The 26,971-nt window shown below is 44.0% G+C and overlaps 3 protein-coding genes across 3 annotated transcripts; all 3 read right to left on the reverse strand.

Annotated features, from left to right (window-relative positions):
• Positions 1–1,971: 1,971 nt before the first annotated feature.
• Positions 1,972–5,935, reverse strand: LOC136550245 (cysteine-rich receptor-like protein kinase 6). The gene is made up of 6 exons (XM_066541746.1): positions 5,212–5,935; positions 3,471–3,602; positions 3,239–3,378; positions 2,677–3,128; positions 2,440–2,575; positions 1,972–2,344 (listed from the first exon to the last, which is right to left on the reverse strand). Exons 1-6 carry the CDS (start codon positions 5,810–5,812, stop codon positions 2,078–2,080), a joined length of 1,728 nt encoding a protein of 575 aa, XP_066397843.1. The 5' UTR covers positions 5,813–5,935; the 3' UTR covers positions 1,972–2,077.
• A 3,384-nt stretch (positions 5,936–9,319) lies between these two features.
• Positions 9,320–10,625, reverse strand: LOC136550246 (uncharacterized). Its single transcript, XM_066541747.1, has 2 exons — positions 10,050–10,625; positions 9,320–9,969 (listed from the first exon to the last, which is right to left on the reverse strand). Exons 1-2 carry the CDS (start codon positions 10,488–10,490, stop codon positions 9,739–9,741), a joined length of 672 nt encoding a protein of 223 aa, XP_066397844.1. The 5' UTR covers positions 10,491–10,625; the 3' UTR covers positions 9,320–9,738.
• Positions 10,626–10,944: 319 nt separating this feature from the next.
• LOC136549013 (uncharacterized) lies at positions 10,945–12,723 on the reverse strand. Its single transcript, XM_066540333.1, has 2 exons — positions 11,104–12,723; positions 10,945–11,022 (listed from the first exon to the last, which is right to left on the reverse strand). Exons 1-2 carry the CDS (start codon positions 12,721–12,723, stop codon positions 10,945–10,947), a joined length of 1,698 nt encoding a protein of 565 aa, XP_066396430.1.
• Positions 12,724–26,971: the final 14,248 nt, after the last annotated feature.

Genomic DNA, 26,971 nt, shown 5'->3' on the forward strand with positions numbered 1-26,971 from the left:
GACGAAATGGCAAAAGGCGTGTCGTCGTCCCCTTACCGAGGTGGTTTCATGGTAAAGCAAAAGTACTGGCCTCCTCTACTGCAGGTGCAGGGGACGACGCTACTTGGCAGTCGCTATGTCACCCTCGCCGCCGCCGTCGTCGTTTGCATCGCCGCGGTGCCCCCACCGTCCGCGGCGACGACCCTGCCGCATTTCTGTGACGTTGGCTATCACTACGCGGCCAACGGCACGTTCCACGTGAACCAGCGCGTGCCGCGGCGACATCATCAACGCCTCCGCTTGCGCCGCCTGCGTCGCGGAGGCATTCCGGGACGCGCAGCGGGTCTGCCCGCTGGACACCGGGCGCCACCGTCTACCGCGACGCCTGCGTCCTCCGCTTCGCCAGCTCCCGGTTCGTCGACTTTCTGAGACAGGACCAGTGGCTCGTCTCGGAATTGAAGTAAGTATATATATGGACTACGAACCCCAAGCTTGCATTTTTGTAGGTACGTGTGCCTTACAGACTACGAATTTGTTACTGCAACAAGTCCTGTGATCGACATGGTCCTGGGGAACGTCAACGCCCCGGATGCATGGTTCAGCGCCGCCGTCACCGGGATCTTGAGCGCCTTGGTCGACCGCGCGGCGGTGGCGAGCAATTCGACGAGGAAGTACTTCGCCACGGCGGAGATGGACTTCGACCCCAAGATCTACGGGGCTAGCGCAGTGCACGCCGGATCTGACACCAGGGCAGTGCCGGGGCTGCCTCGAGCGCCTTTTGGTAAGGACGACGAACGAGTTCCTAATAAGCCGGCGGCCCCTGGTGAACAACGCCTTACTGGTGTGGTGCCAGCTTCGGTACAGCGTGTCGCCGGTCTACGAGGGCCAGGCGATGCTGCAGCTCCCCGCGCCACCAGAGCCACCAACTCAGGTCACGCTCGCGCCTCCTATTTCAGAGTCCGGAGCAGGTAGGAGTAGGGCACTCAAATTCATGTTGATCTGTGAAGACATAACATTTCTTTCAATCATCACTTTTACTGTGCAGCTAAGTAGCAACCGCAGCAATTTTTAAATGTTGTCAAAATCACCACCAATAAATCTACTCCTGAATTCTTCACAATTATATAAGCAAGTTCAATGTTGTACATGTTTGATGTATGCAGGGACAAAAAGGAGTAGAGGAGGAATTATTTCTGTTGCCGTCGCCTGTTCCGTTCTGTTGGTGTTGATTCTTTCAGTTTTTTTCTTGGTTCGCCACAGGCGAAGGATTAAAGCATTTATAGGGCTATTACATATTCTAAGACTGTCCCTAGGTATTTGCCTCGAACCACTTAGCCATAGGGGCAAAATGGTCCATAATGGATTCCATGCATCGGACGGCCACAGGTCCTTCATGAAGTCCTTCGTCTCAATGCAAGCTCCCCGATGACGCCACATGCCATCCCGTGATCCTGTCTAGGGTTTTGAGGCCCAAATCCAGCAAACATGCCGTTCACGGTTTTGAGGCCCAAACCGCCAAACCCACTTGGAGTCGCGTAGACGCTATGCCTTCTTCATGATGTTGACGCATGTCCCACTCGTCCTCGACCGTCTGATCATCAAGTGCTTGCGCACTGGCCTTGACTTGGTCCGATCGTCGTGTTGACTTCGGTCAACACCGTCTCCGTTACCATCTTTGCATGTACACTCAACTTGTTGACGTACGTGTCCAAGTGCTTAGCCGTCCACGGTCCATTTCTCCGGCCCTTGGTCCCTCGGTCCAAGCCTTCGCGTCAGCCCTTCACCGCTCCCGGTCCATCGCGCACGGACTCCTCCGTTGACCTTGTCACCTGCGCATTACAAGCCAAGAGACATATTGCATACACATCTCACGCCATGGTTAGTCTCACGCACACTTAACTAAAGCTCTGATCAACTCTTAATCACTCATCACTTATACATGGGCACGTATCAACTATGTGTTCGCACATTTTCTAGTAGGTGTATGCAAAATTTCAGGTTGAATCAAAGCTTACGCGGCTTATTAGTTCATATCTTACATTTTGGTAATAGGGTAACGGTACATATATGTTCCCAATTGTGGACTCCCATGGCCAGGCTAACCACTCAATGACACTGTCGACACGGCTGTGTTGGCGTTGTTGTTCCTGGCGAAGAATCCCGGCTTGGATGGAGCCTGGAGGGTGACCGTGTCGCTGCCGAGCATCATCACGACCGACGACATTACCGGCCGGGCCGCAGGGTCTGCCTGGACGCACAGCAGGCCGATGTGTACGCACCTCAGCACGTCGCCCTCCGGGAAACTGCCGCCCATGCTCGGTTCGACCAACTCCGCCACCGTCCCGGCCTCCCAGTGTATCCATACCTGCTCATGGATGGATTTGTTGCGTGATGAGCCAGCAAGCTGCAATGCAACTTACGGACCGGAGCTGTATTCTTCGGTGTAGATATTGTACTTACTGTGGTCAAGAGATTACAGCCGTCGTTATTGTTCTTCCGACCCGTTACGATTTCCAGCAGCATGACACCAAAGCTAAACGCGTCCGACTTCACGGAGTAGGTCCCCCGCATCATGTACTCGGGTGCCATGTACCCACTGAAATAAACGAGGAAATCAAAGCAAAAGCTCATGCAGTTATTCAGATGAATACTGAACTTGAAGCAGTTAATGGAGCTGTTGTGTTTTTCAGTACTGACTAGGTGCCGACGACGCGGCTGGTGACGGCCTGCGTCTGGTCTTGGACAAAGATCCTGGCCAGGCCGAAGTCTGAGATCTTGGGGCTCATGTTCTCGTCGAGCAGGATGTTGCTGGCCTTGAGATCACGGTGCACCACTTTGAGCTGGGAGTCCTCGTGGAGGTACTGCAGTCCCCGAGCGATGCCGTTTATGATCTTGTACCTCTGCCCCCAGCTAAGCTGCTGCTCACTTTTATCAGTACCGAAGAGTATCAGGTCGAGACTCCGGTTGGGGACGAACTCGTACACGAGCAGCCGTTCTTGCTGCTCCAGGCACACGCCGATGAGCCTGACGAGGTTCCTGTGCTTCAGCTTGGCCACCAGCGCGAGCTCGTTCTTCAGCTCCTCCACTCCCTGCGATGAGCTGCTAGACAGACGCTTCACCGCTATCTCGTCGCCGTCCGGGAGGACACCCTAAACGTGTCGAAACTCGAAAGCAAACATACATTAGGTGCAATGTTTCATGTTCTTTTTTTCTTTTCAATTCAATTCAGAATCATATGGTACGTGTTTGTCAGTGCTACCTTGTACACAGCACCAAAGCCGCCTTCGCCAAGCTTGTTGCTCTCATCGAAATCCCCTGTGGCGGCCCGTAGGGTGGAGACGTCCATCATCATGGAGTCCACCATTTCGGTGTCCTCTGCTTCAGTGTAATACATGGGCTCTGTTCAAGTATGGATTGGATGAGTCATTTGTTTTCATATCCTTCGAAGCGTGTTTAACGCTGTGCAAACAGATAATGTTGAAGCAGCATACTTTGGTGTTTGGCCTGTCCAATTAGTAGCCGCCGCCGCCTCCGCAAACAGAGGCAGGCGACAAGGTTCAAGGCGGCTAGAGTTGGTAGCACAACTGCAAGAACCACCCAAGGCACACGGTGCTTTCGTCCCCCTGTGAACTAGCAAATGTGTTAGCAAACATCACGGCGGCAAATGTGTGTCACAGCTTAGATATCATCAGAAATGGCACTTTCTTGGAAGGAAAATTCAAGGGGAAATGTAGAATGGCATTTAGCTCCATTTGTTGGTTCATGGAAATAAATAAACCAAAACTCAGGTGTTCTATATATAATATAGGCGCTTCCAAAGCATGACTAGCTTTCCAAAGAAAAAAAATGCATTCGCTAGTTGCTACTCTCTCTTCCTTTTTTAAGTATCATCTAGATTTTTGTGCAGGGCAAACTTTCTTAAGTTTGACTAAATTTATAGAAAATATTAGTAACATTTGTATCTTCAAATAAGTGTATTATAAAAATATGTTCAATGATTAATCTATAGGATACATATTACGCACCATAAATATCAGTTATCTCCTGTATATATTCAATCTTAAATACGTTTGATACCTCGATATGTGAGAACGACACTTAAAAATGGACCGATGGAGTATATGTATAGCGGCTTTTGCATCCTTGTACATACAAAATTTTTTAAGTAAAGACGTGTGGGGAACCCTCCCCAAAAGGTTTTTTACTGTTCTTGATAGCGGGCTAAGGCACTTAGCGATCTCCCTCCTCAAACAGCTACTCCCTCTGTTTCATTTTATCTGGCGCAAGTTAGAATGACACGGTCTCCTATATTATACTTTGACCATTCATTTGCTTTATATTATATTATTTATGCTTATAAACTTATAATCATTGGATAGTATAATTTCTGACAAATCTAATCATATAAAGTTTGTATTATAATAGTTAAAAATTATTAGCTTAATTATTGGTTAAATTTTTAAAAGTTTGAATCTTGATATACGTGTGTGCCAGATAAATGGAACGGAGGTAGTAATAGCTTGCTAAATTAGGCTATGGCTGCTAATAGCGGTTAAATTGTACATACAAACAAATTGCTTGACCCCCTACAAACAGCTATATCCAAAGATAGCGGCAGCTATAGCGGGAGATTTAAAACATGTGGTTTCTTGCTAATTTGTTGCCTCTATTCCAAATTATAGTCCACTCTTGCTTTCTCCTTAGTCAGATTTCTCAACATCTAGGCCCTTTCAAATGTAGGAATTTCATAAGAATCAGTTTATTTCCACAGGAAAAATGACACAAAATAGGAAAGATTTCTGCATTCCAAAGGGGGCCCTAACCATGTCAAATTAGTTTCTTCAAACTATCAATGAAATATGTTTTGAAAGTGCATTTATCTAAACCTATAGATAGATATTAATGTACTCTTTTCTAAAACCTAGTCAAAGGAAAAAAAAATTGACCTAAGACAAACTTAAAGTGAAGTATAATTTGGAAACAAAGGGAGTAGTACGTCTATGGTTCATTCTCTACTAACATTAATATCCTAGATAACATGGAGTCAACATTCAAATTGTTAATCATCCCAAACATCCCAAACCCCTTTTAGATTTTTCGCCAAAAGTAGTTGGACAATATTAATGCCTAATTTTCAAGCTACTCGACCATTAAACTTGGGCGTCAAAGTGTTTGGGCGTGTGTTATGTGTCAAACAAAAAGACCAAAGGATGGCTTTCATGACGCACTCACCTTCTCCGGCGGCCGTCGGCTGCAGAGCCGGCGCCAGCGCCGGCGCTCTAGAGCTTGGTGGTGCCAGCCGCACCATCGCCCGTCCGTTGTAGAAGGGCGCGGTCTCGTACCGGTAGGTGCAATCAACCCCAAGCACCCTGCCTCCGATACTGCCATTGAACTTGAACGCCTCCAGGGTAGCCTCTACCATCCTATCGAGGCACTTGTGGCACTGCGCCGGTGTCTGGTCCGGCGTGCACTGAGCCACGCTGTACACCTTGGGGATCGTCTCCTGGTTGAAGTCGGCCTCCCCGGTTGCGAACCGCCGGGAGCTGTTCGCGGCGTATTCGACGGTGGCGTTGATGAGGTCGGCCAGGAGGCTCTTGAACCGGGCCGCGTCCGCCGAGGTGACGTTTCCGTCGTTGGTTACGACGTAAGTGTTCATCATCGGGCCAGTGTCGTCGTTGGGTAGAGTGTGGACGTCGGAGTAGTGCACCATACAAGGGTCGTAGTAGATGCTAGCGCCCTTATCGTAGGGGCAATCGTTGGGTACCACTTGGAAGCCCTCGGTCAGGCACTTGAAGCATGTCGAGGCGTTGACGTCGCCGCGGCAGAGCCCCATGGCCCAGAGCTGCTCCGGGATTGTTCCGACGACGGCGGTGGCGAAGAGGTCGGGGGACGAGGAGGCGTTCTTGGGAAGGGTGGCCGTGACGAAGTCGAGATGATCCTGGTATGTGCTGTTAGCCGCGAAGTTGCTGCTTGAGCCGCACACATACCACGGGTAACCCGCAGCGCGGCGGGCTAGAGACGGTTCGGTAGTGCGACTGTCCAAACCGTCCCTGCAAAGGTTACGAGTCATCCCTAAAAATAATTTTTATAATAGTGATAATTGTCTTTTTACCATAAATATTACAAGATTAATCACAATGCTGTTGTACCTATACCACGAGTATCCCAATATACCGAAGAAGGACATGGTTGTAATAGCTACTAATTAATAATTAGGAGAGAATTACTTATATGGCCTTAGAAAAGTGTGTCTTCCTTCTATGGTTCTTTTTTTTTCCTGAACTTATCTACCTGACCGGCCCAAAACGATTTTCATTACGGCCCCGTTCGGTTTACCCCATATTCGATTTGTTCGTCTTTTTTTTTCAGCCGAAACAATATTTTTCTCTCACAACAATTTAGCCAGAACAATATTTTTCAGCCAGTATCGACCAAAATTCTGCCAGCCGAACGGGACCGTGCCCTTTTCGTTAAGTCCCCGTTACTTCTCTCCTATAAGCTACGCGAAATGTCCAAATTACCCTTCTTCTTTCTTACCATCTGTTACGCACGGGAAGTCTTCGCGTTCGGGAAAAAAAGGAGAGGGGCGCGTGGTGGCCGGCGCACGGAGGACGGCCGCGCCGATGGAGGCTGCCCGGCGCCGGCGAACTCCTCTGCGGCGCCGAATCCCGCTGGATCTGGGCCAGCGGCGAAGGCTGGGCGCGGCTGCGCAGCCGTGTAGTTCCTGTCTCGCGTGACGACCAGCGGCGGCGTGCCGGGGCCAAACACCGTACCTCCGGTGAAGCGCTTCGCCGGGCGTGGAGGCGAGGTTCCGCATCGGGAGCAGGAACCCGCTGGCGCCCGTGGGCGCCATTACGTAGTGCCTGACGTACCTCCTGCGCCACGGCAGCGGGCTCCGGTTCAGGAACTCGAGCGGGAAGTAGCCGCCCTGGCCGTGTGACACGATGACGACGGTGCGCTGCCCCCGTTCTCCCTGGTCGCGCGCTCCACGAGCGCCCTGAGCCGCCCGGTGAACCACGCGAAGGCGCGGCAGGAGCTTGCTGGAAGTCGTACGGCGCGTCGAACAAATAGCGTCTCGCCGTCGCGGTACCCGGCCTGCTGCAGTGCCTCGATGAGCCTCCCCACGCAAAGGTCTTTGTATATGGCCGGGCCATACGCACACGTCTGGTCAGCATGTACGTGTTCATGACTGTAGTTAGGCCGGCGACGATAATATACTTTTAATTTCATTCAATTACGAATACTTTAAACCATGCACAATATTACTCCAAATGTAAAACAGACAAACTAAATTTTGTATTTTAATATTTGTTCGCAAGGGGTAAAATAGTTATTTTATTCCTCACTTAACACCGCAAAGTAACTGAAATGGACATTTTTGTTTTCGGGCCTTACAGGTAAGTTAAAAAAAAATAAGACCATGAAAAGAAGTCACAATTTTTTTGAGGCAGGTATTTCTCACAATAATTAGGCTCCGTTTGGCACAACTTAGCTTTATAAAGCTATTTTTTTAAATCAGTTTCATAAGCAACTTTCTAGATATAGCTGAGCTGTTTTGGAAAAACAGTTTGGCAAAATAGCTTCACCAACAGCTTCATGCATGGATGAGAGAGAAATAAGGGAGAAAGCTGGGATAAGCTATTTTTTTCAGCTTTATCTTAACTCATGTCTTTGCGAGAGGAGGAAAAACCAGCTTCAACCATGAAGCTATTTTAAAAATAAGTGTTTGATAAAAAAAATAGCTCGCAACGGCTTATGAAGTTACTGTGAACCGTACCAAACAGGCCGGGCAACATTCAGGCAAAAGCCTAGCTCGATCAAGGCAGGCGGTCCGTGGCCCCGGCCCATCACGAGCACCTCAACAGAACTCATGATCGACGGAGCCAGCATGCTGACTCTGTGCTTGGGATGATGGGCCCAATAGCTCAGTCAGAGCCACCCCAATTGAGTGCGTGGTTGCACGACCCAATAGCAGTAGTAAAATCTCCGGCCAAGCCTCTCAACAGCTAGGTGCAGCTATAGACATTTAGTTGTCTTTGAAAAATGAAAAAAGTCTACTTTTGCTCCCTCATCTTTTGCGCTAGTTCACTTTTGCTCCCTCATCTCTAAAACCAGGCACAAGACCTCCCTCATCTCTCCAAACCACGCACCTGACCTCCCTCGGTGGTTTGGCCTCCGGTATTCGCTGAGTCAGGCTAAAAATAGAAGACGCGAGCGCCCGCTGGTCACGCTCCTCTTTTTCCCCGAGTCCATGCGCGCCGCCGCCACTCCATGCGCGCCGCCGCCACCGTCTTGCCACGCCGCCATTAGGTTCGTCGTCATTGCTAGCCTGAAATCCTCCATGGCCCCTGGCACATCTCGCGTCCTCCTGCCGCAGCCTCCGTCCACAGAAGCGCCGCCGCTAGGAGGGAGCGGGCTGCCGCTAATCTGGTGCCCATACTGCGGGAAGGGGCGGATTTTGGAGCTGATGTCGAATACAGATGAGCACCCAATGGAAAGGTTCTTCAAATGCCCGAGGAAGTATAGACAGGTTAGATTTTTGAAATTTTGTGGTGTTAATTGAAAGCTGGGGTTTGTACAGTGCAAACTGATTTTCCTTTTTTTTAGTTTCCTCGCTGTGATTTCTACATGTTCGAAGAAGAATATGCCAACTTTCTTGTTCATTATGGGATGCTTCAAGAATCCGAGATGTGCCATTACCGTCCACTGGAGACGACAGATTGTGTGGAAGCTGAGGTGTATGAATAGGCGCTACCACTGATGAAGAAAGAACCTGTTGGGGTGTATGATCCTCGGAGGACTGTGGCTTCGGCCAAGAAGGGAGGCACGAAGAAGCAAAAACATTGGAATTGGATGATGTGTGTTGGCGTTGCTGTCCTAGTGTTGTTAGGTTTCAATTCGGCCATTCTCCTTGTGTTGGTTGTCATGCAAATGTATAAATGACAACTGTTTATGTTTAATTTTCCATTGTAAAATGGTTCCAGTGACTTGTTCCTCAGTTATCAATGCATATGACTATGGAGCTCTTTGCTAGAGAATGACCTATGGTCCAGCACATGATATTGCATCTACTAGCCAAAATGACTAGTGAAACTAATTTTTAGCATATTCATCAGGACAATATGACGACATCAGAATGAAGGAGACAACCAAACAAACTTATTTATCAGATTATACAGATTTTCACTAGTAACGAAACGTCCTTGTCAGTCAGAACCAGTAACGAAACGTCGACGACAGCAGAGTATCACGAGCAACCTAACTTGCCCTTCTCCGCCTAGAGTAGTGCAGGTAAGCTGAATCCAGGCCCTGATTATGACATTGTCACGCGTCTCCGCCCAGATGGGTATTGCACCTTTCAGAACTCACCAGCTACCAACTAAGAAAGATTGTGGCACATGTTCTGCAGAAGAGAACATGCCCTGGTTGCTGCTGGGTTCGTGGTGCATATATCACTTCTTCACCTCACTGGACTCATCTGCATACATGGAATAGGCTTGCAGGTTCACTGGACTCACTGGACATATATCACTACAGGTAAGCAAGAGAACATGCCCAGATGGTTCACATAACTTAAGACAAATTGTCATACATGGCAGTTCTAGTTTACTGCGTACATAAGAGGAAATAGATAACAACAGTCTTATCAGGTAGCATACATAATTGTCATACATCATAAAGGGCATATTTATTCAAGTTTGGCATACAACCAGACACACAAACACATCACAACTTATCAGATTTCTATGGAGGAAGAATCTAGAGTGGATTAGTTCCATATTTGTTTGGAATAGGCTTCTTCTTTGCTGGCTCTTGAGCAGACACATGAGCAGATGCAGTCCCACCAGTTAGCTGTACATTAACACTGCAGTTAACATTGGAAGTGGGCACTCTAGCTTGCAGGTTAATTGTAGCTGACCCAGAAGGAATTGTTGAAACCCTTGCACGTGCACTTGATTTGATGACGTTTTGTGAGTTTGTTGCCTTTGCCTACAACAATCAGAAGAAGCTAGAATTAATTTTAAATACAACTTGCATAACATAAAACTTGGAGATGTTGGTAAACATACCTTTTTCATGCTCTGTGCACTAGATACATCAGATGTGGCAGTCCTTTTTGTACCACTTGCCGTGCTCTTTTGTGTATTGGAAAGCACAACCATAGCATTTGGGTTACCTCCTGCAGCTGACTGAGATCCTGTTGGCTGTGATACTGGAACTGACTTATATCCTGTTGGCTGTGATACTGGAACTGACTGAGAGCTACCTCCTGCTCTCTGAGAACCTCCTGCATGTGAAGGTCCTGCTCCACTTATGTTCGTACATGTTGACTTATTGTGTCCAGGCAAGCGGCATTTGCTGCATCTGATAATTGTTCCAGTTTTTGACATTTTAGTGGCCTTTCTCACTTCTGTTGGTTCCCTTCTCCTCTCAGTCTTTGGCCTGCCAGGCATTTTCACATAACCAGGAGCTCTAAGGGGTTCCCTATCAGATGCAGGCCAGCTATTCATACCCTCAACTGGGTTTAAGCAATGACTATATGTTTGGTTGAAGTGGTGTACAGAGTAGCAGTCAGCCACATATTCATCTAGGCAGTTGGTCTTGAATAATATACATGAAATGGCATGGCAACAAGGAAGTCCAGACAATTGCCAATACCTACAGGAACATTTCTTTGACACCAAATCAACTGTGAATCTATTGTCAAAATGCTGAACTTCAAATTTGTCGTTCCCATTGCAGATGGCATGGCAGTGTGTAGACATAGAAATGTAGACATTAAATTTTTTATTGATGTTTGGGCAGATAACCATTGTCCACTTCTGTGATTTAGTTCTTTGTTCTTGGATCCTAACCATTACTTTCCTTCTAATAGTTTCAAGCATGGTGGTTATAGGAAAGAACCTAGCCTCAATGATCCATTTGTTGAATGACTCACAAATATTATTATCTACGGAACTCCTTCTAGTTTGCATAAATGTGCCTAGCACAGTTCCTGTGTTTAGCTTCAGGTGCCCATTTGCTGACAGCATTAAGAATTCCCTGAACAAGTTGGAAATATTATAAATCATCTGCCTTCATAGTTACAAATTTTAACATAACAAATGTTTTACAGCAGCATACCTTTTGCTGGTCTGAGATGAAAACCCATCCATGTCCTCCCTGCACACCAACATCCCTAAAGAGCATATCACAGAACCAATCCCAATTGTCGTTGTTCTCCTTGTCCACAACTGCCCAGGCAATAGGGTACATCTGGTTGTTGGCATCCCTCCCAATAGCACAAAGAAGTTTACCGTTAGTTGCTCCTTTGAAAAAGCATCCATCTAACCCAACAACTTTCCTACAGCCAGCTTTGAACCCTTCTTTGCAAGCATGCAGACATATGTACATTCTTCTAAAAATAGGAGGCTCTACATTATCTTCCTTGTTCACAATAACGTTGCTTCCTGGGTTGCTTCTGAGAAGCTCCATTTGGTAGTCATACAGCCTAGAGTACTGCTTTTTAGTTGCATCCAAAGCTTTCTGCATCACTAGTGATTTTGCTCTCTTTAGCTTCGACTTAGAAACGGTTGCAAACATTTCTTCTTGAACTGTCTGCTGCATGTGAGGTATTTTCCAGCATGGGTTGGCAAAAATAAACTTTTCATATTTCCTAGCAATTACAGCTGAGGTCACTAGTTTATTGTCTCTTCTAGGTGGACACATGTGATTATTTGTAAATGTAGATATTTGCCAACTATCAGACCTAGAAGTATTTGACAACAGACATACCCATGGACAACCTTCCCAGTCACATATTGCCCTCACCCTCTTTGGGTCATTCTTAATAAACCGAATAACCTTTCTCTCATCCAAGCCATGCTTAAGTGCAGCCTTCTTGAATTGCTTCTTGGAACTAAATTTCATTCCCAACTTAAACTTGACAACAGGCTTCTTCTTGTTAAATCTTGGATATAGGCTACCTTGCCCTGTACCTCCTAACTCATCAATAGATTCTGCATCACTACTATCTAAATATGGAGTGTTGTTGCCATCATCCTCATCCTCTTGTTCATTTTGAGGCCTAGAATCAACATCTTCATATATCACATCATCTAAGCTTGCTGCCTCACCCTTCTTTATCTTCTTCTTGAAATCCTTAAATTTCTTATGAATTTGGGTTGCTTCTTCATCATCACTAGAACTACATGAGTCTCCAGGCATGTACTCATCGTCAGTGTTAGACATCTCATCTCCATTTGTGTCTCCTGGCATGTTATTTGGAGTACAGTAAAATTGACTGACAAGGTCAACTTGCTTGTCTATTTCTTTGCTTTCACCTTTCCAAATAGTCAAAGGTTGCAGATCTTCATCTTCTATCTCATTATCCTTGGAATTTTCTTCCATCTCTTCCTCATAGACACTTGCTTCAATAGCTGCATCATACTCATGATTTTCAGCATACACATCTGCAACATCACCTTCAACAATGCAGTCAGACATGATCTGGCACACTTTGTCACCAACTAAAGCTCTTAGGCCTATGCTCATGTCTCTCCCTAGAAATAGCCAATGCAAAATTGTGCCTTCTTTGACATTGCAATGGTCACGGAGATGGCCAACAACTTCAGGCAGCGACAACTTGTCTCGGTCGATGTAAGACATAGCTTGAGTACCTCCAACATAAAACACTCCATTGCTATTCCTCAAGAACTCCCCATTAAAATGAAACCGAACAGGGAGGAAGTCGCAACCATCCATGCCTAATCACGTGACACCTACATGCAGAAGATACAGGCTACGAGGTTCAGTACTAATAAAATAGGTGCGGTAAGAACATTAGTGCTTAAAATAGGACTACAAGTGCTTAAAATAGGACTACTGATGTACCCATTACTTGTTAAATTACACAATCACCAAGAAAAACAACTCAAAAATACAGGATCCATTTGCGGCTTAGCGCTCACCGTGGTCAGCGGCACCGTGCTCGCGAGTTGGAGTGATGCGCTCGCCGAGGCCCAGTAGCACCGCTCTTGCATGCGCGCTGCGCCCGGCGCCCGCCCAGGCCTAGCGGCACCGCTTGCTGCGCCCAACGCCCACTGCCCCGCCGCCTCTCGCAACTCGAATGCCGGAGCTAGGGTTCGTCAGTTTGGGGGATTTTTTTTGAACGAACAGAGTCGATCAGATCTTGGGCACGGGCACTTCTACTTGATTTAGTGCTGACTCAGCGAATACCGGAGGCCAAACCACCGAGGGAGGTCAGGTGCGTGGTTTGGAGAGATGAGGGAGGTCTTGTGCCTGGTTTTAGAGATGAGGGAGCAAAAGTGAACTAGCGCAAAAGATGAGGGAGCAAAAGTAGACTTTTTCCTTGAAAAATCAGAAAAAAGTATAGAACCTTGGCATAACAATTACTAAGTTCCAAAACCAATTCGTTTAGACCATCAAACATCAATTTCAGACAATTAGATATACCATCAAATATCACCATCAGTACCATCGGACCATCAAACATAACATAATAGCAGATTCATGACAGTAAAACTAAACATACATTAAACAAGAATAGATATTTAATGGATTGCAACTGGAACAGGGACACATAATCGCTGGTGAAGCGGCGGCGCTCGACGGCCGGTAGGAGGCGAGGCGGGAGGCACACCGGTTGCACGCACCTTGAACACAGTCTCCATGTAGTCGGTGATGCCAGAGAGCTAGTCCCCGCGGCCTCCGTGTTCCCGCCGTTCACGGGCTCCGCGGAGACAGCGACATCCGTGATGGTATAGAGGAACGCCTCGACACGGCCGAGCAAGTCGCCAGTGTAGGCGGTGCTAGTCGGCGTAAACGGGCCGTGTGTCGACCGGGTAGATGTGGGGGTGCAGGAGTAGGAGCGGAGGCCGGGCGGAGCGGCGAGGGCAAGCACCGCCGCTTTCATGCCTCTGGGAACCGGGAAAAGCTACAGTCGCCTCTGCTCTCATGGCTCCAGGGACCAGGTGCCACCGCCGCCGTCTCGCTGAGGAGTCAGAGAGACACGAGTGGAAGAGAATGGAGAGAAGCGCTAGGTTCTGAACGTTGAAGAGTGGGCAATCGCAAAAAAAAAAGGAACGTTGAAGAGTGGGCTACCATTTTGGACCATGGCAGGTTGCATTTACGTGGGCTGTGACCATTTTTTAAGCTTTTAGCTGAAGCTCAATAGGCCATTAATTAGCGGCCATCTCCTCCTCTCAAAAAAATTATCGGGCATCTGCAGTTACCTTTTTTTTTTTTGCTAACGTGTTATAAAACATATTGCTAGTGGTTAGGATCTTTCTCTCTTCGTCTCTCATGATCAATACAGTAGATAAAATATAGAAAAATAAATAGACACAAGATAGGGAGACTATTCTTTATTCCTCTGAATTTACAACATAAAACTCCCATGTATATATAGTCCTGTCAAGACCTAAGAGTTTGGTAAGAGCACACATATAAACGGACTAGGATTATGATTCCTCATTCTCCTTTGTATGTGGGCTCTTATCAAACTCTTAGGTCTTGGCAAAACTATATATACGTGGAAGTTCTATATTGTAATCATCAATATTGAGAAGAATAAAGAATAGTCTCCATCAGCCTGTTTGGTTGGCTGGTTCGTATCGTTGCTGGTTTGTGAAGAAGTACTGCTGACTGATTTGTGTGAGAGAAAAATACTGTCCCGGCTAGAAATTTACGATCATTTACGACAAGCCACAGCCAAACAAACAGGCTGCATATCTCTTGTGTCTATGTGTTCTACTTTTATCTATTGTGTTGATCATGAGAAACGAAGAGAGAAATGTCCTAACCGCTGACGACATGTTTTATAACATGTTAAAAATTAGCGGTAAGGTTGCTTAGCGCTAAAAGTAGTTTCTCTTAGCTTTACTCTTCTCCAGCAGTTATCTTCAGCTATCGCGACCATAGTCAGAGATTTAAAACCTTCCCCAACAGTCGGGGGATCTATACCGACTTAGCGAGTGCGCCTGCACCATGCGGGACCCCGCCAGAGGCCTACCTGTACGAGCACAAGGCTAGGAGTAGTGCGATTTTCATCTCCTACATGCGGGGCAGAGACCGCCAAAGTCCTTACGACGCTGGGCGTTCATGCCTTTTTCGTACCACACATGTTTAACATGGAGATATAGTAAGCACAATATTTTCAATTTAACTTAGGGATAAAATTATAGCAACTAATAAGATTAAAATATCAAAGTCGAAACCTTAGATTAATGGTCCGTTCACTAGTCTGAAACTGACTGAAAAACACCATTCTAGCTAAATTTTTGTGAGAGTAAAATACTGTTCCGGCTAAAAAAAGAAGCCAAACAAGCTGAATATAGGGTAAACCGAACAGGGCTACTATAAAATATGGCTGCAAGAAGAGCTACTATAGTTTAAGCCAAGGTTTCAACTAAATGCATAATGAAGAATCACAGAGATGCTATGCAAAGAACAAAACTATATGTGATGTGAATAGAAAAAATATATAGATATGTAATTGATAGTTTATCATATCTAGATAGGGACACATATCTATTATACCAATTGTGTTATAAAATGAAATCTGATGGTTAGATCGTTTTGCTGGATAGAAAGACATATTCTGGACTTGTCTCCCATGTTCTGGTCAATCTGGAGATCTGCTGATGGGAATAGACAAAGCACTTGCCATGTGTCAGATGAGGACAGGGGAGAATTCTATCAGAGCTGTACACTAACAATGAAATCTGATGGCTTTCAGTGGATGCTACTAAATATTTATGGCCCTGCGCATGATGATAGGAAAATGGAGTTCTTAGAAGAAATCCAAAACAAGGTTTTGAGTTCTGATCTACCAATGATGCTTGGTGGTGATTTCAATTTGGTCAGGAAAGTGGAGGAGAAATCATCAGGCAATGTGGATGTGCACCTAATGGATGCCTTTAATGAGATGATCAATGTAACTTCCTTAAGAGAACTACATCGTTCAGGTAGAAGATACACTTGGACCAATAAGCAGATTCCTCCCACAATGTGTGTGTTAGATAGAGTTCTGGTTTCAAATTTATGGGAAGATAAGTTTGATTTGACTACAGTGACTACTGCCCCTAGGCTTGGGTCTGATAACAACCCCCTGTTGGTTGACACTGGTGAGGGTGTGGTATTTCAGCAACATTACTTTAGATTCAATGCTCACTAGTTAAACCAAGAAGGATTCAGAGATTGGGTTAAGGATAAATGGCCAGCCAGATTCAAGTATGATCCATTGGATCACTGGCACATTACCTCAAGCAAACTTAGAAGAGCTATCAAGGGTTGGGGGCAAGACTATGACAGTTATCAAAAGAAACTCAAGAACGATATTATGAAGAGAATAACTACATTAGATGAATGGAGTAACTCAAGAATTTTGGCATGAATAGAATGGACTGAGAGGTATGAATTAGAGAAATCATTACAACAAATCTTGGCTGATGAGGAGATACAGTGGCAAAGAAGGGGAGGTGAGAAATGGATTCTGGCAGGGGACTCTAACTCCAGTTACTTTCACAAATGTGCTAATGGCAGAAGAAAGAAGATGCAAATTACTATGCTAGAAGTGGATGGGCAGGAAACAGTGGATCCCTAGTGTCTGAGAACCCACATCACAGATTATTATAAAATGTTGTTTGGAAGTGTTGAGGTGGCAGATATGCATCTAGATGCAGATTTATGGCCCACCAGCCAGCAGATCTTGGAAACTGACAATGAGTTCTTGACCAGACCTTTTACTCTAGAAGAGTTGGATATAACAATTAAGGAGATGAGGAATAATACTGGCCCCTAGGCCTGATGACTTTTCAGTAGAGTTCTTTAAAGCATTTTGGCCACTGATTAGAGGGGACATTAAAGAAATGTTAGATAAGTTGTATACTGGTCATCTAGAATTATGGATGTTGAATTATGGGGTCATTATCTTGCTGCCCAAAGTCAAACCAGCTACTAATATCAAACAATTTAGGCCATTTTGTCTCTTGAATGTCATCTACAAAATTATTACGAAGACTCTGACCCTAAGGTTGACTGTTGTAATTGACAAAGTGATTAGTCCTTTCCAAACAACATTTATACCAGGAAGGAACATCTTAGAAGGTGTGGTGATTTTGCAAGAGGTTTTACATGAGTTGAGATCTAAAAAATCTTCTGGAGTTCTTATCAAGTTAGATTTCGAAAAAGCCTATGATAAGGTCAATTGGAACTTTTGGAGGAAGTATTACACAGGAAGGGCTTCGCTGAGACTTGGATCCAATGGATTAGCAAAGCTGTCAGAGGAGGCAGGGTGTGCATTGACCTAAATGGTGAGAGAGGTGATTTTTAGAAGCTACAAAGGACTGAGGCAAGGGGATCCTCTGTTCCCTTTGCTTTTTAACCTAGTGGTAGATGCTCTTTCAGCCATGCTTTCTAGAGCATGTGATGCGGGTGTTATTTAGGGTTTGGTTCCTCATTTGGTAACTGGGTCTGTCACATCTTCAATATGCTGATGATACAATAATACTCCTTCAATATTCTCCTGAGAATCTGAGAAATGTTAGAATGATACTGACTTGTTATGAAGCTATGTCTAGGATGAAGATTAATTTTGAGAAAAGTGAAATTTTTACAGTAGGCCTCACTGAAGAAGAACAATGTTTGGCAGTAAACTCACTGGATGTAAAATTGGGTCCTTCCCAATGAAATACTTGGGCATGCCTGTCAGTAGCTTCAAAATTTCCAAAGCCTAGTTGAGTTATGTCAGTGAGAAAACTGAGAAAAGACTTGGAACCTGGCAGTGTGAATATTTGTCTTCAGGTGGGAAATCTACACTTATTGACTCTTGCATATCCAGCATTCCCATGTACACTATGGGGGTTTATCAGCTATATGAGGGGAATTTCTAGAAATTAGATTCAATCAGATCAAGATTTTACTGGCAAGGGACTTCCAAGAAAAGAAAATACCATATGATTAAGTGGGAAGCTCTGAGTAGGCCAAAAGAATTTGGAGGTCTAGGTTTTCAAGATGTGAGAGTTATGAATGTCTGTCTGTTAGCAAAGTGGATAGATAAGCTAGAGAGAGATGATAATAGCTTGTGTTGTTCCTTACTGAAGAATAAATATCTGGGCAACAAAAAGTATCTTTCAGATTAAAAACTAGAAAGGTTCTCAATTCTGGAGATCGTTGCTTGACATAAGGGAGTGGTATCAGAGAGGCCGGGGTGTTAACATCAAGTCAGGTCTTCAGACTAGTCTCTGGCATGATTGCTAGCTAGGAAAGTACCCTCTAAATGTCAGTTTTCCTAATCTTTTCAGAATTGCAGTCACATCCTAGATTTAGAGGTGGCCAAGGCTTGTGTGAATGGTCAGTGGCATATAGAGTTCAGGTGACAGCTGAATGACATCTTGGTTGAGGAATGGGTTCCTTTCTAGATCTCTTGAATGATATTCAACTGTATGAAGGCAAAGATGAGGTTTTCTAGTGCCTGGAAAGAACCAAGAAATATACTTCTAGATCGTTGTATAGATTAATGACATATGGAGGCACTGTTGACCGTTGTATGATGATAGTATGGCAATGCAATATTCCTTTTAAGGTGAAGATCTTTCTGTGGATGGCAGTACATGACCGTATACAATGTGGAGTTCAACTGAAGAAGAAAAAGTGGACAGGGCCCGAAGAATGTTTCATGTGTGGCAAATTGGAAACTTTTGACCATATCCTATTTCGATGCCCCATAGCTAGGTTCCCTGGACTTTCCTGAGAGATTGTTTGGGTTGGGATGTGTCCCCAGTTAGTTGTGACTCCTTTAGAGATATCGTGGAAAGATGTAGAGGAAGAAAGCAGGGGTGACTCTATTCTTTTGTGAAGGTGCGCTGTGGATGATTTGGTGTTCAACGTGCTTGGAAAGAACCAAGAAATATACTTCTAGATCGTTGTATAGATTAATGACATATGGAGGCGCTGTGGACCGTTGTATGATGATAGTATGGCAATGCAATATTCTTTTGAAGGTAAAGATCTTTCTGTGGATGGCAGTACATGACCGTATACAATGTGGAGTTCAACTAAAGAAGAAAAAGTGGACAGGGCCTGAAGAATGTTTCATGTGCGGCAAATTGGAAACTTCTGACCATATCCTATTCCGATGCCCCATAGCTAGGCTCCCTAGACTTTCCTGAGAGATTGTTTGGGTTGGGATGTGTCCCCAGTTAGTTGTGACTCCTTTAGAGATATCGTGGAAAATGTAGAGGAAGAAAGCAGGGGTGACTCTATTCTTTTGTGAAGGTGCGCTGTGGATGATTTGGTGTTCAACGAGAAGATGCTACCCTCACCGATGGTGCTCATCTACAAGGTGATTTGTGGCAGAATCGCCTAATCTAATGCCTCCCAGGAGTACTTGTCTTTCATTGACACTAAATACTCAAGGGATGACACTAAATTATGTAGTTCCGTCAGGCACACCCTAAGGGAGAACCCGAAAATCCATATTTTTCCATTAGGGTCACAAATGAGCGAATAAAACTTACACAATTCTTAAGTCATTTCTTACATCATTTTTCATGCAACATCAGAGTATAATATTTATTATTTATAACAACGGAATATAACCATGCTATCAGAGTTTCAGTGGAAATAAAATCATTTAATGACAAGTTAAACATTAACATGATGATCCATTATATACATCATAGCAGATTATAAGTTTTTCTATTGTAAAACATTTTGAGTGAAACTTTCAACTAAACTCTATGTCCGCAACGTTAAGAAAATCATCACTGAGCCCATCAGGAGGTTTCCACACACAAGTGTTAGCTCCACATGTTCCTGTCACCTGCAACAGGGTAGAACAAACCTTGAGTATTCAATTGTACCCCACAAGACTTACCCATCAGGAGGAAAGAAAAGACTCCAAAGATATGCAAGGCTATCTGGCTTATGGATTTATTGCATCTACAGGAAACATTATTAAACGTGCGTACTTATATTTCATTTTATTAGCAGTCATCCTTAGTTCATTAACTAACCATTCTATGTAAGCATATATGCTACTTTTAAGCAGGTGGTAAGCAATCAGAACCATTTTTCTATCTTTCATATTCCAGTTCTTACTACGGTGCTAGATTGTAGACAAGTCGTACCAGATTATCTGACGATTTGTGAATCAATGTGTCCAGTTGGGTACCCCGAAACACATGCCCCGCTTGTACCCTAGGCACAAGCAGGACCAACCCACCACTCTTCTGTCAAGGGTTCTAGGTCCCCGTCCAAACTTGGACTCCAAGCCCCCACACCTGAGTCCCGGACTCAGTGTGGTGCTTAGACCTCCACCATCCCCACCTCCAATCAGTTAGTTCGAAAAGAGCCAGAACCCACGGCAAGAGAGCAACGAGCCTTCCATGCTCCCATAAACAAGTATGTGCTCAGGATAATAAGTCTGTGACCTGACTAGAATCTAATGCAATAGCTGGTCCTTAACCGATATAGGCGAAACAAGTGCAACCTGAACCTTGCTCGAATGCCAAACCAAGTCTAGATCCAAATTACCATTCTACCCGATCTCCAATTATCATTCATATATATTCCATATGATAGTAATATAATAACAACAATAATATATTTCCTATCTCTCGTGAGTGACAGGCAATCACTCGACTTCTACCGGAGTCCTATAGCATAGCAATCTACACGATCCTGTCATACTAGTAAGACTCATAGGATAAGGATAAGGATATATATATATATATGCAAGTGGGTTTCATTCAATTCCTTAAACTTAATGCACAAGCATAAATTAAAGTGCAGAATAATAGGGGTTATGCACCGGGGCTTGCCTGGGTAAGATATAATCAAATATTAGCATTCCATCATGGCGACACGATCAATAAGGAACCATCTTTTCTGCTACCCTGGTCAACACTAGATCCATCGTTGTTCCTATTATGACATTCATGGATAAACGTGGAAAACGTAATTAATCAATGGCAACTACAACGCTTAAAATACGATTACACCGCTAGGCTAATGGGCTAGCTCTAATGACTAACGTACTAGGCCACATATGTAACACCCTAGGTGTTTGTCACCAGTTAAGCAATGGGTTTGAGCTCAAATATGACATGTTAAGTGGTGATGAAGGTGAAAGATCAAATCTACAAGAGTGAGCTCTAACTTAAACTTGGACAACACACCCTTATTTACATGTGGACCCTTGTTAAGATTATGCAAGAGTGTGGTTAAACATGCTCATTCCATGTACATTACATCAACATGCATCCATCTAGACCAGTGGAAAAGTTTCATGAAGTTTAGAATCAAGAAGTCACATGAAATGATAAGTTATAATCTTTCTTGGATTGCTTTATTAAGTAAATGGGAATATGAGATATCAACCAAACCTTGCTACCTTACCCAAATGACTCCAAGTGAACTCTACAACAAAAGTTATGAAGGGTTCATGTTGAGCAAGTGGCCAGAAAATTCTTCAATAAATCAAAAAGGATAATTTAAGCTTTATCGTGATGCTACTTTAACTTGGTTTGAATAATGGCTTAGAGTGTTTGCATGGTAGTGTAACCTAAATAAAAGTTGTAGTCCATCTTATGTAGAACAACCTTTGTTTAATGGTCAAGAGCTAAATCAGTGTCTAGATTAGCCAAACAGAGCTCACAAGAATAAAAAAAATGTTGTTTTAGAATCCCAAAATTTGGTTGTCTGGGATGACTGAATTTTCTTGTTTCCGTTTTCATGTACCTGTCTTTGGTGAATTTTAGTTTGCAAACCCTATTAATTTTGACCAAACTCATGAAATCAAGGTTGTAGTACTCACGTAGAACTAGAACAAGGAGATATTGGTTTATTGAATCATCAAATTGTTTGGGAGATATTGAGTGGAGAAGTTGGAGGTTTCAGTCGGCTTGAAACTGATTTCAGTTTTCAAGTTTCGTAAACCCCACTTTGGAACCTTGTATCTCTCCAACCATGCCGAATTAGACTTTGGCACTTTAAGCAAAGTTGTAGATCTCGCGTAGCTCTACAACATTTGTTACTACTGCTTGTGCAAAAACTAAATAAATTTGGAGTTAAGAGGGGACGAAGATTGATGTTTCCGTGTATTTTTGCGGTAGAATTAGTTACTTCCTTTAGGTTTGAGAAAGGAATGGTGTCGTGGCCGACCACAGGCAGGAGAGTGACGCCGAGTGGCTCCTCTATGCTGCCCTCGCTTGCCACCTCACCCCCATGTGCTTGAATACAGAGACCCAAGCTCCCCTGCCCTCTCCACTCTCTCCCTCTCCCTTCCCCATCCACCGCCGTCACCCTGCTCCTCTCCTCCTCCTTCCTCCAGTCACTCTGCCCACCGCTGCTGGCCATAGCAGGGCCACAACCAGCCACAGCGCCACCTCCTCGCCACACTGCCTTGTCCTCCAGCCAGTCGCTCTCAGCCACGGTCGCGGCCGGTGGGCCATAGCCGGCCGCTGTCTGTTGCTCGGCCTCACGACACCATCATGCTCGACCATGTCTACGCCACCAACCTAGAGCCGAGGCCCCATGACTTTGACCTAAAACGGCCACCAGCCTACCTCGATGTTGCGCCATCACCGTGGCCTCGCCTCGTCGTGCCTCGTCGTCCCCTGCACTGAGCCTAGCTGGCCGCAGCTGGGAGTTGCCAAGCCCGGATAGCCATGGCCTAGCCATGGTGTCATCCGGTCGGCTGCCAGCATGCCTCGTCGACCAGAGCACCTCGGCCTTGGCCTGCTCCTCCAGCCCGGCCACCCCCTCTGCGCATCTTCCCTTCCCTGCTGCGTCCTGCGTCGTGAGGTTGAAGAAGCAGGACCTAGTCGTAAATAAAAGCTTTTTCAAGTGCTCACTTTGCATAAATGCCAGACACATATATTTACAGATATGGGCTTAGTTGGTTTCTGAGATCTTCAGAGTTCTCAATGCAAAAGTATTTTCCTTTTTCGGTTTAATCCTTTCTTTTGTAGATTTCAGTGCTGAACTTTGGAAAATCGTAGTAAATTGTAGAAAAATCCAAAAAGAGCAAATGAGGACTTTTTGGAATCCTTGTGAGATTATCTATGCATCAGATCTATAATATATCATGATTTAGTTTAAAGTTTTGATGTAAAAATCAATTTATGCAGTTAGGTTTCTAATACTAGTTATGTCTTGTCTTTTTTATAACTGCAGTTGTTTTGCTCAAATAAATGTAAAATTTTTATGGTAGGCTACTGATGCTATGTGTATGCTGTGGTATAAATTTTAGGAGTTTAGGCTTGATAGTTTAAGATCTATAAAAATAACAAATGCCCTATGTTGCTTTGCTCCTATTCTGAATAGGCCTGCATGTTGGTATTAATTGACTTAGTTATGTTATGAATCATGACTTGATGATAATAATAAAGTTGTAGGTAACTTCATAATATTTTCAAAAAGTTATGATTCATGTTTGTTGGAGGCCTAGAACTCCCTTTATATGTCTCTAAAGTTCCTATCAGTTTTATGTACCACTGTTGTTTGGGCTACATATGCAGTTTTGCTTGTGCAATTATTTTCGTGGTGGAAATGATGTTTGTTGTGGTTGTATTGAATACCAAAGTTGTATCTAATTTCATAATCTTGCTTGTGTTTAAATTGCATGACCATAGGCCTGGTAGTTTAGGAGTTATGAAATTGACAAATGATCTATCATGTTTGGTCTATGCTCTGTGCAGATTTGAAGGATTTTATTGCTTGACCTAGTTAAGTTTGAAATCATGTATTGGTGATAATATAAGAGTTTGGTGTTATAGAGCTCCAGTTATAAGCTTGTGAAGTTGCATGGCAGAATCTGTCCAAGTCTAGACAGAGGTGCTCAATTGTGCTTGATTGACCTTGTTAATTATTGAATCACCTTGTGATGATAACAAATATGTTTTAGATAATTTAATAAGATTTCTAGAAAGTTAAGGTTCATGCTTGTTTGATGTCCATAACTCTAGTTATGCATTGTTGAAATTACTACTACTTTTATGTCCTAGTTCTGTGTAGATCTAAAACATTGGCATATTTAACCTGGTTAGCTTTGGAATAAGCTTTTGGTGATAATAACAATGTTGTAGGCAATTTTATTATCTTTCCAAAAAGTCTAGGATCGCCCTTGTTGGATGCTTATGTCCCTAGTTATGAATAAAATAAGTGACTGTTGTGCTGCTGTCCTAGATTTTTTATACATGTGCTAGGTGATTGCTTTAGCTTGCTCTTGTTTGGCTAAACATATTGGTTAGTTCTTGATCGATGCATGGGTGCAATATATGAACTTAAGTTCACTTGTGTGCCATGCCTAATATGCTTGCTATCCCTTTATAATAGGTTGTGTGATGTTTAGTTAAATAACTCTAGGTGCCTATGTCTTGCATGACCTTATGGTTGCCTTGAATGCTATTATATGATGCATCTCATATTACCATTCTTTATATTCATGCATTTGCATCTTGCATCTCATCTAAGGTACGCTAGATGAACCACGTGAAGGATGTGATATTAGAGCCAAAACCGAAGACGGTGTATGGTGGACCTATCCTGAAGATGGAAGGACCCCTAGAGTACATGCCTGAATAGGAGATGCTCGTCAAGCGAGTGTCATCTAGCAAACACTAACCTAGTGTTGGATCCCAAGGCAAGCCCCAGAGCATTCTAAGCCTCCTACGTTTTTATAAATATCACTTGAGTTCTTTATGTTTGATGCATTAGGTTATAAGAGTTGATTGGAGCCACTTGATGCATATAATTTTCTTGTCCAGCAATATACCTTGAACCCTATGTAGGTCCAAGATCGAATACATGCTTAGCCATGCTTAGACCGGTAGAAGTTGGGTTATTTCCTATCACCTGTGAGATATAGGTGGATATCGAAGCACGGTTGGCTATATTTGCTATCGTGGAAAAGAACCATAGGGTAATATAAATAGAGGTGGGGCGGAGTCTATGTGTAGGTTGACTCATGTGATTTTGTCTGTGTTGATTAAGGACCGTACCGTTGTTGGCACTTCTGACAAGATTGAACGCATGCCTATCACTTAGCTGGCCGGATAACTCATTCCGATCGCGAAGCCGAGTAGTTCCACTCAGGCCGGCCCCATTCTATAAAAGTACGCACTCTAGATGGTAGTAAGGATGTGTGGGGAGCCAGACAGGAGCCCAATGGCAGGGTAGTCCTCATCGTCCAGGTAGCTGGTCATCCCTGATTGTATGGCGCTAGACGAACCCACGAAATGTGGACCTAAGTTGTACCAAACGTGATCTAAGGCTACCATAGCTGGTAGACCTAGGTTTGTGTTAGAAATAAATTCCTAGTTGGTTGAAATCGATTTGAATCGTCGTCTCTCCCGGACAGTGAGAAACTTGGCTAGCTCCAACATCGTAGTAATTGTATTATGGAATGTGACGGTTCGAATGAACATGAAATTTCTACACCGGCTATGGTTACTATTTCTATGCTACTAAATGATATACCACATGTTTGGCACAGGTTAGTGCTAATCTAGAGATAAATAGCTATAATTAACTTGATGATTGAATTATAAAATATATATCTGAATTAGTGGCTTTTTATGCAAAATGTTGTCAAGCTACCTCCACTTATAAAGCCTTGCATAATCCTTAGTGTCACTTTATTTTTGGTTTATGACGGGTAAGTCAAGCTGAGTACATTCGAGTACTCAGGGTTTATCCCACCATATTGCAGGTGAAGTTCTTGGCCTGCTGAAGATGGTGGCTAACCACCGATGGGCTCGGTGACTTTATATTTATTTCTTATCTATATACTTTTATCAGAGGATGCCACTTATGCTAGCAATGTATTCGGAACTTATATTAATGTAATAATTTGAAAGCTATGTTGTTTTCCCTTAACCGGTTTTGAAACCGAAACTTGTATGCTTAATTGTGAACTCATTATAAACATTATTTTCACTATAACTCTATGTATGTGATGTGTATTTGCTTAATCATACGATTTTGGTTATGATGTTGATTTACCGAGGTCCTTCGTGACACTCGACGGACTACCGGGTTTATATAAGTGAAAGTATGCGCGTATCAACGTATTAGCGGGGACAACCATACTCGATCTTGTATAAATTGGGCGATTATGTCACAACGTATCCACGTTGTCGAACAAGACGCTAATTTCCCACAATGTTTTAGTTATAAAATCCCTAGGTGTTTCTTTATTTCCTTTTATTTACTATATATATAAATTAAGGCTCATTAGTTACATCAGCAAACTAATTCTTATGGAGCTACAAAAATTATAGTGAGCACCTAATATTGTTAAAAATCTACTGTAAAAATTTCAGAGCCAACACTATCACCAACTTATCACAATAATTCCTACAAGTTTATATTTTGATAATATTAAGTATCTTAAATTAATTATATAGCTTCTAAAAATATTATAAAACTATGTGAACAAAATATACTAGCAGATAGATCATGATTTTAGGATTCTAACAAAATTGGTTTCACTATTTTTGAATCTCTACATAAATTTATATTGAATTTACAAATTTACTCTAGAGACTAAATTGGAAAAGGCTTAGAAAACGAAAAGGGCTGGCAACGGCAATTCCAGCCCAGCAACCCAACGCGGCCCGCGTGGGGTAGCCGCGCGCGCAACCGGTAGGCCCAGCCAACGGCCCACGGAGGAAACCCGCGCGTGCCCAACACATTTGCAAAAGAGGGTTCAGACTCTCATGATTTCAACTACGCCATGCTACATTGTTCCATCAGTCTCGACTTTTGCACAACATACCCTAGGAAACACCGTCTTCGCAACGACCGGGTCCCCGTTGAGCCCACACTCACCGACACGACTCTGGCCGGCACTGCACATCCATGCCGGCCTACAGAGACCCCCATCTAAGGGCCTGTGAAGCCGACCGAGACATCAGGACCTGCTCACGGCAGTAGAAATCGGTAGCACGTCCAACTGTGCACTAATTTCACGTCCCACGTCGAC

Source organism: Miscanthus floridulus, chromosome 4 (assembly GCF_019320115.1).
Source record: "Miscanthus floridulus cultivar M001 chromosome 4, ASM1932011v1, whole genome shotgun sequence".
NCBI lineage: Eukaryota > Viridiplantae > Streptophyta > Magnoliopsida > Poales > Poaceae > Miscanthus > Miscanthus floridulus.